Source organism: Gorilla gorilla, chromosome 3 (genome assembly GCF_029281585.2).
Source record: "Gorilla gorilla gorilla isolate KB3781 chromosome 3, NHGRI_mGorGor1-v2.1_pri, whole genome shotgun sequence".
NCBI lineage: Eukaryota > Metazoa > Chordata > Mammalia > Primates > Hominidae > Gorilla > Gorilla gorilla.
Window position 1 is genome coordinate 172133492 of NC_073227.2, and position 12256 is coordinate 172145747.

Below are 12256 nucleotides of genomic sequence, written 5' to 3' on the forward strand. Positions count from 1 at the left end.
GGGATGGAGGCTAGCAGGACTGGAAGGGATTGTAAGTTTACAAGCTTGCAGGGGGCCTTGTAAGTAAGGGTTGGTTTTTGTCTTGGTCACAGGGTTTTCTGCCAGAGGGGAAGTTAGAGAAGGGAACTCAACACACCACTGGCTGAGTACCAAGCCTGTATGGGCCAGATGCTTTCCGAGGGCTGCACACTTGAGCTAGCCAGCCACACCTTGCCAGGATGTGCTCTGTTAACCCCTACAGTTAAAAAAAATGGGGGAGGGGGGTTGGATTAGTTGCAAAAATGGAAACATTTGGAGATCTCACTTTTTTTTTTTTGACGCAGTTTCACTCTTGTTGGCCAGGCAATGGCGCGATCTCGGCTCACTGCAACTTCCGCCTCCTGAGCTCAGATTCTCGTGCCTCAGCCTCCCGAGTAGCTAGGATTATAGGCACCCACCCGGCTAATTTTTTGTATGTTTAGTAGAGATGGGGTTTCACTATGTTGGCCAGGCTGGTCTCGAACTCCTGAGTTCAGGCGATCCGCCCGCCTCAGCCTCCCAAAGTGCTGGGATTACAGGCGTGAGCCACCGCGCCCGGCCAACGCCCTAATTTTATCATTTTCTTGTAGAGACGGGGTCTGGCTGTGTGGCCCAGGGTAGTCTCCAATTCCTGGCTTCAATTGATTCCCCTGCCTCAGCCGCTTAAAGTGCTGGGATTACAGGTGTGAGCCAACGAGTTCGGTCTCACTCTACTTTAAAAAAACCTTTTAATCAATATATAACAGACATATAGAAAAGGACACAAATAAGCGTAAAGCTTAGTGAATGTTCACAAAGCAACAACACCTGAGATGAACCAGCACCCACATCAACAAGCAGAACGTTGCTAGCGTCTCTGGAGTGATGCTCATTTAGCCCTATGAAACCTCATGAAGCCGACCGTTTTATCACCCCCATATTACGCATGAGGAAACAAGCGTGGAGAGGTCGGTCTCAAGCAAAGCCCTGTTGAAACCGGCATTTGAATCAGATCCGCTGACTGACTCCAAAGCCAATGCTCTCAAAAAGCAGGTTTGGGGGTTAGACGGTGAGTTCAGCTTTGAACGATGTTGAGTGGCCGTCTCGTTTTACAGAAACTTACTTCCCGACGTCACAGCCGCAGAAACCACAGGTAACAAGACGACTGCACGTCAGGCCACCGACGCCTTGGTCTACACAGCGCAGCCTCCACTGAGCCCGCGGCATGCCGCGCGGCCTCCCCACACACGATGGCGCTGTCGCAACCACAATAGAAGGAGTGGCGCTGTCTACTGTCGCGGAATTCTTGAGGCCGGAAGAATAACAGGGCAAAGGTCACGTAGACGGCGTGCCCCGCCCCCGTACGCCTAAGTTCTCGCGCGACTCCCATTTCCGCCCTTTTGGCTCTCTGACCAGCACCATGGCGGTTGGTAAGAACAAGCGCCTTACGAAAGGCGGCAAAAAGGGAGCCAAGAAGAAAGTGTAAGTGGCGACTGTCGTGGCGTTTTGCTTTTTGGGGGTCTGCTGGAATCGGCGGGCTGGTCCTAGATCGCGGCGTAGGCCGGATGGCGAGGATTCCAGTCGGATTGTGCGGGCCGTGGCGGGTTGGTGCACCCAGGAACGCGGCCTGGAGGGTCGGTGTTGAGTAGCGGCAGGTCGGCTGCCTTTCCCAGGCCTTCTGGTCCTTGCGCGCGTCGCGTTTGAGCCGGCTTGCCGCCGCGACTCGGCTGGAATGTTAGTTTTGTGGGCTCACGAGCTGCCTCAATTCTGCGAGTGTTTGATGGCACTGCGACAGCAGGAGTTGAGGAAAGCACCCTTCTATCCATTCAGGACCCGTCAATCTCGCCTTTGCTTGGTCCCGCTGGAATCTGCGAGCTGCTACTAAGCTTTGAGGCCATGCAGGCTCTTAGTTACCAGTACATGCCATTACGTGCCAGCAAAGTTAATGAGATTGCATGTTACTCGTGCCTGTGTAGTGGAAGGACCGATGCATGTTATTCTAAGTGCCTGTGTAGTGGACGGACCGATGAGGGTGGGAAGTGGACATAACCTTTCAAAGTCTGATGCATGCAGTGAAACGTACAGTGGGAAGAGCTAGATTTATGTTTATTCCCCTCACCTCACTGTGAGATATACTTTGGTATCAAATTGCCGGTTAGCTTTTTAAAATATTAATGGGAAATAACATTAACAGTGAAAAATACAGTAAGAATTGATCTGCAATGGAACTTAAGCATCTTCTTAAAATCCAGGGTTGATCCATTTTCTAAGAAAGATTGGTATGATGTGAAAGCACCTGCTATGTTCAATATAAGAAATATTGGAAAGACGCTCGTCACCAGGACCCAAGGAACCAGTAAGTAGCTTATTCTTGGTTTGTATTTTCCTTAAGTTGGCGCTTGTATATTGTAGCAGGCATCTTGGTCTGTTGTTGGTCCTGTGGTGGGAGACTTTAAGGAAATGTCAGCTCTTGGTTGCAGCCTTGGCACCTGTGGTGATCATTTTTAGTACAGCACTTGGAGAAGCAAGATGGTGCTTTTTGAATTAAGAAAATGTGCCATGGGTAGTTCTGAGCTTCTAATAAGTACTGTCAGTAAGTCACTGGTGTCTGGATAGATTTGATAACAAAGGTTAAGGTCTTTATAATTTACCATTAACTTAATTTCTACCCTCAGTTTACAGGCTTGACTTTGCTTATATGGTTCCTAAATGTTAAGATACTTGTTTTTTTCTTTTGTAGAAATTGCATCTGATGGTCTCAAGGGTCGTGTGTTTGAAGTGAGTCTTGCTGATTTGCAGAATGATGAAGTTGCATTTAGAAAATTCAAGCTGATTACTGAAGATGTTCAGGGTAAAAACTGCCTGACTAACTTCCATGGCATGGATCTTACCCGTGACAAAATGTGTTCCATGGTCAAAAAATGGCAGGTGAGACCCAAAGTTCCTTAGAGTGGTTGTGCTATGGGTGTTTGACCAAGGATAGCATGGTTTGATGACCGGAAGGAGCAAGTTCATTTTATTTATTTATTGAGACCAGTGAAATGTCCACAAAGTTGATTTTAAATTTTTGTTTTCTTGCCGTTGTTGAGTGCTAACTCTGGGGTTGCCACACCATATTTTACTTACTATTTAAATCTAAGATTTAATAGTGGTGTATCATCAAAGTCAGATTTTCTTGCTGCATAGATTAGTGGTTTTTTGAGGAACGTTTAGGTGCAGGTGGGCGGTTTTGCCTGTCTTAAGGATGTTTTTTGACCTCAGAATTGAGTGAATGTTGATTAACTGTGGCAATAGAGCATAATTGTGGCAGAGCCTCTGGAGTGAGGTTAAAATCTGGGCTCCATTTCCCTATTGTGTTCTCGTTGGAAAGTAACTTGTTTTCTAAGCCTCGGTTTCTTTATTTGTAAAGTGCAGATAAGAGTGTCATTTTATTGAATTGTGAGGATGAAATGAAAATATTTCAGATGTGTCTGGCTAACTATCCAGTTGGAATATTTTGTGGGAGTTTTTTGTTTTTGGGAGATTGAGTCTCTTATCGTCCGGGCTGGAGTGCAGTGGCGCCATCTCTGCTCACTGCAACCTCCTCCTCCTGGGTTCAAGCGATTCTCTTGCCTCAGCCTCCCGAGTAGCTGGGATTACAGGCACCCGCCACCACGCCCGGCTAATTTTTGTATTTTTAGTAGAGACAGGGTTTCACCATATTGGCCAGGCTGGTCTCGAACTCCTGACTTCAAGTGATCTGCCCGCCTCAGCCTCTCAAAGTGCTGGGATTACAGGCGTGAGCCACTGCACCTGGCACAGTTCGAATATTTTGTATGTGGGAATGAATGATGACAAAATGTTTCAGTCCCAAATGATACATACTGATTATACCGTTACATTTATCCTGACATTCCTCTAAGGCTTTATGGTTTACATTTCTAGAAATATTTTAAGGTCCTTTAGTTGTAAATTGTATTTGATTAGGTTTTTTTTATACTAAGGTATAAAATTTACAAAATGCAAACAAGATAAATCAGTTTTCATCACTACCCAAGATGGTTTTTGTTTTTTCAATTTAGGCAATAATATGACCACTAACTAGGGGTTTTTAATTATATTTTAGCTCTGAAATTGGGTATTTAATCATCAGCATGGCTTTAGTTTGGAACATAAAAGACGTCTTTCAAAGTGTGCATTTAGAGTTATAGCAGTCACCTATTTACAACACAGTTTTTTGAAAAATGACATAATCACTGTAGATGTTCATACCATAGAATACCATGGATCCTCTCAGACCTATTTTCCTCTGGTGTAGTTTTACACTTGAGGGGGTATGAGCTGTTTAAAGGGGTATATGTATATGCAATGGATGTGGGTTTGGATGCCATCAAGATAGTGGTAGTGTTAATGGAGGGTAGAAAGGAGGAGGGAGGGCAGTTGAGAGGACCTGGTTATTTAATTGGGTAAGAATTTGGGGGTGACTTGGTAAGTTCAAGGAAGTTAATTCTGTAAACTTAAGAGATGTTACTTATATTAGGATACTTTAATAATGAGTGTTTGACAATCCAGCTTTTTAAAATTAGAACTTGAGGGATAAATGGATAACGTAAAACCTGTTAAATCTGACGGTATCTTTTTTCTCCAGACAATGATTGAAGCTCACGTTGATGTCAAGACTACCGATGGTTACTTGCTTCGTCTGTTCTGTGTTGGTTTTACTAAAAAACGCAACAATCAGATACGGAAGACCTCTTATGCTCAGCACCAACAGGTCCGCCAAATCCGGAAGAAGATGATGGAAATCATGACCCGAGAGGTGCAGACAAATGACTTGAAAGAAGTGGTCAATAAATTGTAAGTGTTTCTTTACTTCCTCACACAACACAACCTTGAGTATTGGATTATTCCTGAGATGAGAGAAAGCATATGAGACAAGGTAAAGGTCTGTTGAAATCCTGTCTGTGAATCCTTCTAGCTATATCTCTTTAAGTGAAAGAGTGTTAAGTACTCAGTAAATATTATTATTATTACTATTATTATTTGAGTCAGAGTCTTGCTCTGTTGCCCAGGCTCGAGTGCAGTGTTGTGATCCTCCTTGGCTCACTGCAACCACTGCTTCCTGGGTTCAAGCAGTTCTCGAGCCTCAGCTTCCTGAGTATCGGAATACAGGGGACTGCCACCATGCCCAGCTAATTTTTTTAAATTTTTAGTAGAGATGGGGTTTCATCATGTTGGCCAGGCTGGTCTTGAACTCCTGACTTCAGGTGATCTGCCAGTACTCTGTAAATGATAACAATTTTTTCGTGTTTATTTATTTTGAACGAAGCTGTCTCACAGTAGATGGAGTTGAAGGACAGGAAATGTTTTTCCCCTACTTGGAAAATACACTGAATAAGTTGAGTGGAGTGGGATGTGCCTGGAGTCCCAGCTACTCAGGAGGCTGAGGTGGTAGGATTGTTTGAGCCCAGGAGTTTGAGGCCAGCCTGGGCAATATAGGGAGACCCCATCCCAAAAAATAAAAAATATACGTATATATATATACACACACAAAGAAAAAATACACTGAATAGACAAAACCTTTCATGATTAATGATGCACGGGAATAAGTGATGAAAAAAGTTTCGGTCCCAGATGATGGCCAGTGATAACAACATTTTTCTGATGTTCCCATGCAATATACAGTTAGCTAAGAGGGTGTAATGGAAAAAGCATAAGGCTTGGACTCAGAAGACTCTACTAACTTTGCCACTAGCTAGCTATGTAATTCACATCATCTATCCTTTACATGTGAAAGGTAAATAATGGCTTATCTTAACAGGAGGATTTATGCAGGTTAAATGAGGTAGGTGTTATGTGTAGGTTTATTCCAAGGCTTCTCTACTGTTAAAGGAAATGGCTTATCTTATATCTGAGAACTAGGACTTTTAGAAAAAAATTTACTGTTATGGTTTGCAGGATTCCAGACAGCATTGGAAAAGACATAGAAAAGGCTTGCCAATCTATTTATCCTCTCCATGATGTCTTCGTTAGAAAAGTAAAAATGCTGAAGAAGCCCAAGTTTGAATGTAAGTGAGAAATCACATGATTCCTGTAGGGCCAAATACATTGTTTTTGGGTGGAGGAGGAGTGTGGGGCCATATCATGGCCTTCTTTTTCTTCCTGTCATGCTTGCATAGTAGTGATGACCATTATTTCAAGATATACTAACAGGTTTTTTGTTTTTGTTTTTGTTTTTTTTTTTTTGCCTTTTAGTGGGAAAGCTCATGGAGCTTCATGGTGAAGGCAGTAGTTCTGGAAAAGCCACTGGGGACGAGACAGGTGCTAAAGTTGAACGAGCTGATGGATATGAACCACCAGTCCAAGAATCTGTTTAAAGTTCAGACTTCAAAGTGGCAAATAAAAAGTGCTATTTGTGATGGTTTGCTTCTGAACATTCTTTTTTTTTTAAAATAATCTGACAGCTTGGTGTATTAGACAGTAAATTTGACAGCTGGTAAACTTTTCTGACCCAGACAAATTGGATATAAACATACTACTATGCACCTTTACTGTGAAGCTGAAATGGGACGGAGAAGCTGTTACCAAGTGGGCATTTAGTGCTATCCACCTACAGTCACTCATTCATTCAGTTTCTACCTCTTCTCAAGCCTTCAGTTTTCTCATTTCTTGCTTAGCTGATAACCTTGCTTCCTTTAATCACTAAAAAAGTTGTAAAGCAGAGAAAAGAACCCCACAAATTTCTGTTACCTATACTCTGCCACCTATGCATGTGTTAATCATACTGCCTTCTGTCATACCACTGGATGGATTGTGCTAAGACGTAAGACAGCCTTTTTGTTTTTGCCTAATCAGCCTCATGGCTTCAGCAATTCACACCTTTATCAATTCCTCGCTGTCCCTTCCATCACCATACAAATCCTAGTATACCCTCCCAGAGCACCTTACTAAGTCCCTTTATAGCAAAGTTCAAAGGAATTTTTTATATATTGGTATCATTTAATTTTTTTTAATTTTTAAAACTTTTTTACATATAAAATATATTTTAGAGGTCACATGCGTAGCTCATGCCAGTAATCCCAGCACTTTGGGAGGCTGAGGTGGGTGGATTGCTTGAGGTCAGAAGTTCAAGACCAGCCTGGCCAACATGGTGAATTAGCAAGGTGTGGTGGGCTTTTGCTTCTTTACTTTGAACAGCTGAGCAATATCACTAATGAAAGTGCATACTAATGTGAAAAGGGGGAAAAACTGCTAGGGAGAATATCCTGAATTACCTGGGTGGGGCTAATGTAATGACACTAGTTCTTAAATGTGGAAGAGTGTGGAAGGGGAGATCAAAGTAATTACTAAAAACAGTTACAATTTTTGTGGGCATGTGCTTGTCCCAGTTTCCCCTAGGAAGTTTTCATAGTTGCACTGTGTCAGAACTGCTTGAGTATACAGCCATCACTTGTCTACTCTCCCTCTTAGCCTTCATTTAGTCTCAGTGCTACAAGTAACTATATTTTGTTGTTTTGTTGTTTTTTGAGATGACCTCTCGCTCTTGTCCCTCAGGCTGGAGTGCAGTGGCGTGATCGTGGCTCACTGCAACCTCCACCTCCCGGGTTCGAGAGATTCCCCTGCCTTAGCCTCCCAAGTAGCTGGGATTACAGGCGCCGGCCTCCACGCCCGGCTAATTTTTTGTATTTTTAGTAGAGACGGGGTTTCACCATGTTGGCCAGGGTGGTCTCGAACCCCTGACCTTAGGGGATCCATCCGCCTTGGCCTCCCAAAGTAAGTGCTGAGATCACAGGCATGAGCCACCGCGCCTGGCCACAAGTAACTGTTTAATGCCCACCACCAGTCTTTAGATTGATGGCTCTCTAGTTATTTTGGTTGTCTGAAGCATGTTCTTTGGTAGGTTCCTTAGGAAGTTCTTATTCTTCCATGGAGAGTATAATTTGTCAGAGTACTTTATATCTCATAGTCACTTTTGCTGCATCCTTAGCTCCTTGGCTCACTCTTTGAGCATCTTAAATATGCTACTCCCATTTTTTAAAAAATAACTTAAAGCATTGCCAGTGAAAAGTATGATAATTAAATTTCTTTTAAAAGTCTTCGATTTTGGGTAGAGGCCCCCCAATTTTTTCTCTTTTTTTTTTTTTTTTGAGATGGAGTCTCACTCTGTCGCCCAGGCTGGAGTGCAGTGGCACGATCTCAGCTCACTGCAATCTCCGCCTCCCAGGTTCACGCCATTCTCCTGCCTCAGCCTCCCGAGTAGCTGGGACTACAGGCACCCACCACCATGCCTGGCTAATTTTTTTGTATTTTTAGTAGAAGCGGAGTTTCACCGTGTTAGCCAGGATGGTCTCGATCTCCTGACCTTGTGATCCGCCTGCTTCGGCCTCCCAAAGTGCTGGGATTACAGGCGTGAGCCACCACACCTAGCCTTCTGTTTCTTTAAAATCCAGTAATTTTGCTTGAATATGTCTTACTAGGGTTTTTTTCTGATTAAGTAGTGTTACGTAGGCAGTATATTCTTTTTTTAATTTTTGATACGGAGTTTCGCTCTTGTCGCCTAGACTGGAGCGCAATGGCGCGATCTCAGCCCAGTGCAACCTCTGCCTCCCAGGTTCAAGCGATTCTCCTGCCCCAGCCTCCTGAGAGGCTGGCATTACAGGCGTGTGCTGCCATGCCCAACTAATTTTGTTATTTTTTAGTAGAGATGGGGTTTCACCATGTTGGCCAGGCTGGTAATCCCAGCACTTTGGGAGGCCAAGCTGGGCAGATCACTTGAGGTCAGGAGTTCCAGACCAGCCTGGTCAACGTGGCAAAACCCTGTCTCTACTAAAAATACAAAAATTAGCCGGGCTTGGTGGCATGGGCCTGTAATCCCAGCTACTTGGGAGGCTGAGGCAGGAGAATCACTTGAACCCTGGAGGAGGAGTTTGCAGTGAGCCGAGATTGTGCCACTGCACTCCAGCCTGGGAGACAGAGCCAGAATCTGTCTCAAAAAAAAAAAAATCTTTTGCAGGTAAAGTTTTCCTAAATTTCAGTTTTTGGCATTCTGTGTCCTTGCTCTGATTTTCTGTATCAGCGACTTCTTCACCTCTGATCTTAAAAGCAGCTGCAGTTATAATTGCTAACCATCCATGTGATACAATCCTTAGTCCAGGCTGAGTTGGCAAATTGCTGCCTATGGTAAATCTGGCCAGTTTCCATTTTTGTATAGTCTGCAAGCTGAGAATGTTTTTTCTATTTTTATAGATTTGAAAAAATATTTTACTACGTGTGAAAATTATATGAAATTCAAAATAAACATAAATATCCACAAATCAAGTCGTATTGGAACATGATCATACTCATTTATCTTTAAATATTGTGTTTCTGCTTTAAAAAATTTTTAATCTGTTTTTAAATAGAGATGGGGTCTCACTATGTTGCCCAGGCTGGCCTTAAACTCCTGGACTCAAAAGGATCCTATTGCCCCAGCCTCCCAAAGTGCTGAATTACAGGCATGAGCCACAGCCCCTGGCCCACTTGCTGCTTTTTACACTACAACTGCAGTGGTGCAGGTGCAGTTCACACTGAGGTGGTGCACTCATCACTTCACACTGAGGTGCACACTGCAAACTGCAGCGATAGCACGCTCATTTTGAGCGCCACACATTTTACCTGTGAAAAGACATCTTCAAAAATGAAATACAGGCCAGGCACTGTGGCTCATGCCTGTAATCCCACCACTTTGGGAGGCCAAGGCAGGTGGATCACTTGAGGTCAGAAGTTCAAGACCAGCCTGGCCAACATGGTGAAATCCCGTCTCTACTAAAAATACAAAAATTAGGCGTGATGGCATGCTCCTGTAATCCCAGCTACTTGGGAGGCTGAGGCAGGAGAATCGCTTGAACCTGGGAGGCAGAGGTTGCAGTGGGTGGAGGTTACAGTGAGCCAAGACTGCGCCACTGCACTCCAGCCTGGGCAACAGAGTGAGACTCCATCTCAAAAAAAAAAAAAAAAAAAAGAAATACATAAAATCTCATTACAAGTCACTGTTCACAGATGAAAATTTGCAACTCATTTTTATAATGGGAATCACTAAGCTCTAATTTAATGAAATGTTATTCCCCATCCCAAAAGAAAAAAATTCCATTTTTTTCCTCATTAGTAGATCTGTATTACAAAAAAAGTACTCAATTATTATCATGATAGTTTGAACTTCATTAATAATTTTGTGGAGATTTGTTTCCTCTTGTTATATGCCTACATCCCAGTTTTGCTTCTTGGCCCACAAGGCCAAAACTATCTGGCTTTTCACAGAGAAAAGTTTGCCAGTGCCTACTGTAAATAAGGAAATAAAGCATCCAAATTCAGCTGACAGGGTTTGGGCAAAACTGGCAGTGGAGAAAAAGGTTTTTTAAATTTATAAAATATATATATATATATTTGAGATGGGAGTTTCACTCTTGTTGCCTAGGCTGGAGTGCAATGGCACGATCTCGGCTCACCGCAACCTCTGCCTCCCAGGTTCAAGTGATTCTCCTTTCTCAGCCTCCCCAGTAGCTGGGATTATAGGCATGTGCCACCACGCCTGGCTAATTTTGTATTTTTAGTAGAGACAGGGTTTCTCCATTGTTGGTCAGGCTGGTCTTGAACTCCTGACCTCAGATGACCCGCCCACCTTGGCCTCCCAAAGTGCTGGGATTACAGGCTTGAGCCACCACGCCCAGGCAAAAATATTTTTATATTTAAGTGTGTGAGTCCCTCTGGGCCAATTCAGCGTTCTATTTTCCACTGCTAAATGTGAGACTGATGTGTATATGCTTGTGCACTTCATGTATTCAGAGGAGGTTCTCCCATTCAGGGCACTGCTGTATTTAGAAAAGTGTTAATGGAACAAACTCCTCTGCCATTTGCCATGTGTGTGTGTGTGTGTGTGTCAGTATTTAAACACAAGTGCTTCTACTCTGATGGCCACAGTTTTCACATGAGAGCGAGGATGCTGTCCAGTTGTTTGACAACTCAGAATTCTCAATCTCATACCTTGACTGTGGTTTCATCACACCTCCACCAACAGGAGTGTTTGATAAAACTCCAAAACAATTCAGGAGCCTGTTCACCAAGTAGTTTCTTGGGACTGTGTGGATGGAGTCACAGTGCTTAATCCCTCTGGCAGTCAAGGACAAACTGCTATCTCTTTAATCTTTCGCTGCTTCTAGGCTTATTGGAGGGCTTTGGATATTGGAGACCGCATGCCTCACTAAACAAGCCTTGCTGCTAAAAAAAAACAGTGTGTTCTGGGATGTAGCAGCCGTAGGATCATCTTGGTTTTTCATGAAGTGGTAGTAGAAACTCTGGAAAACTTTATCTAGCACTCCACTGCGTGAAGCGTACTTGCACCTGTTGGGTCAATGGGGTCCTTAGTTCACCTAAGTCTCCTAAATGATTGGACCTGATTCACTGATGGCTCTGCAGAATGGAAAGCTGATAGTATCCATTGTGTTGCTGTTGCAATCCAACCTCAGTGCTAGCCATGCAACTAAAGTGAATGAAGTCCCTGCTCAGTGGGCGGAACTCAGTTCTCATAGCCAATACTGCTTTTGATTAACCTTGCCCTATTTTAAAAATTATTATTTTTAGAGTTAGGGTCTTGCGCTGTTGCCCAGGTTGGAGTGCAGTGGTGTGATCACAGCTCACTGCAGTCTCAACCTCCTGGACTCAGGGATCCTCCTACCTCAATCTCCTGAGTAGCTGGGGCTACAGGTGTGTGTCCCCATGACCTGCTTTTTAAAATTTTTGTAGAGATGGGTGTCTCGCTATGTTGCCCAGGCTGGTCTTGAACTCTTGTACTCAAGTGATTCTCCTGCCTCAGCCTCCCAAAGTTGAGATTACAGGTGTGAGCCACCACACTAGTTTTTGCTGACTTGGGCTGTTACTAATGGCCTAGACATCTGGTGTGCCACTTGAAAGGCAGACTAAAGACATCTCTTTTAAGCCTATAAACTATGAAAATAAATTGTGGCTGCCAACCAGAACATCTGGGTCATTCATGTAGATGACTACAGTTAAGGGCTGATAACACCTGTGACTGATAACACCTAGTGGAATCAAGCTGCTGATGAAGCCAGCATCACCTGGATTGTCCTCACAATGGCAACACATCCACCATGGTGGACTAGGCACCCAGTAAAGAACTCTTTCTCATGCATGCCAGTCTTGGTGACCCCTGCTAAAGTTATCCCATTTGTCTGGAGGTAAATAAGGCCATATTATACAGGACATGGGCCCGCTTGCTCCTAACTGA

General features: G+C 43.7%; 1 protein-coding gene and 2 non-coding genes across 3 annotated transcripts; all 3 read left to right on the forward strand.

The window, feature by feature from the left end:
- Positions 1 to 1213: 1213 nt before the first annotated feature.
- On the forward strand, positions 1214 to 6395 carry LOC101144197 (small ribosomal subunit protein eS1). The gene is made up of 6 exons (XM_004040485.5): positions 1214 to 1479; positions 2250 to 2353; positions 2738 to 2925; positions 4625 to 4833; positions 5935 to 6044; positions 6232 to 6395. The coding sequence occupies exons 1-6, from the start codon at positions 1418 to 1420 to the stop codon at positions 6351 to 6353; spliced, it is 795 nt and encodes a 264-aa protein (XP_004040533.1). The 5' UTR covers positions 1214 to 1417; the 3' UTR covers positions 6354 to 6395.
- Positions 3820 to 3891, forward strand: LOC115934454 (small nucleolar RNA SNORD73). The gene has a single exon (XR_004070248.1). It is a non-coding gene; the product is annotated as a small nucleolar RNA SNORD73 (small nucleolar RNA).
- On the forward strand, positions 5581 to 5645 carry LOC115934455 (small nucleolar RNA SNORD73). The gene has a single exon (XR_004070249.1). It is a non-coding gene; the product is annotated as a small nucleolar RNA SNORD73 (small nucleolar RNA).
- Positions 6396 to 12256: the final 5861 nt, after the last annotated feature.

Bases quoted from the DNA above. Each gene is read 5' to 3' on its own strand.
- LOC101144197 (XM_004040485.5), top strand. From the start codon at position 1,418: ATGGCGGTTGGTAAGAACAAGCGCCTTACGAAAGGCGGCAAAAAGGGA. The intron at 1,480-2,249 runs GTAAGTGGCGAC...CTTAAAATCCAG, and splicing joins AAGGGAGCCAAGAAGAAAGT to GGTTGATCCATTTTCTAAGA. The intron at 2,354-2,737 runs GTAAGTAGCTTA...TTTCTTTTGTAG, and splicing joins CACCAGGACCCAAGGAACCA to AAATTGCATCTGATGGTCTC.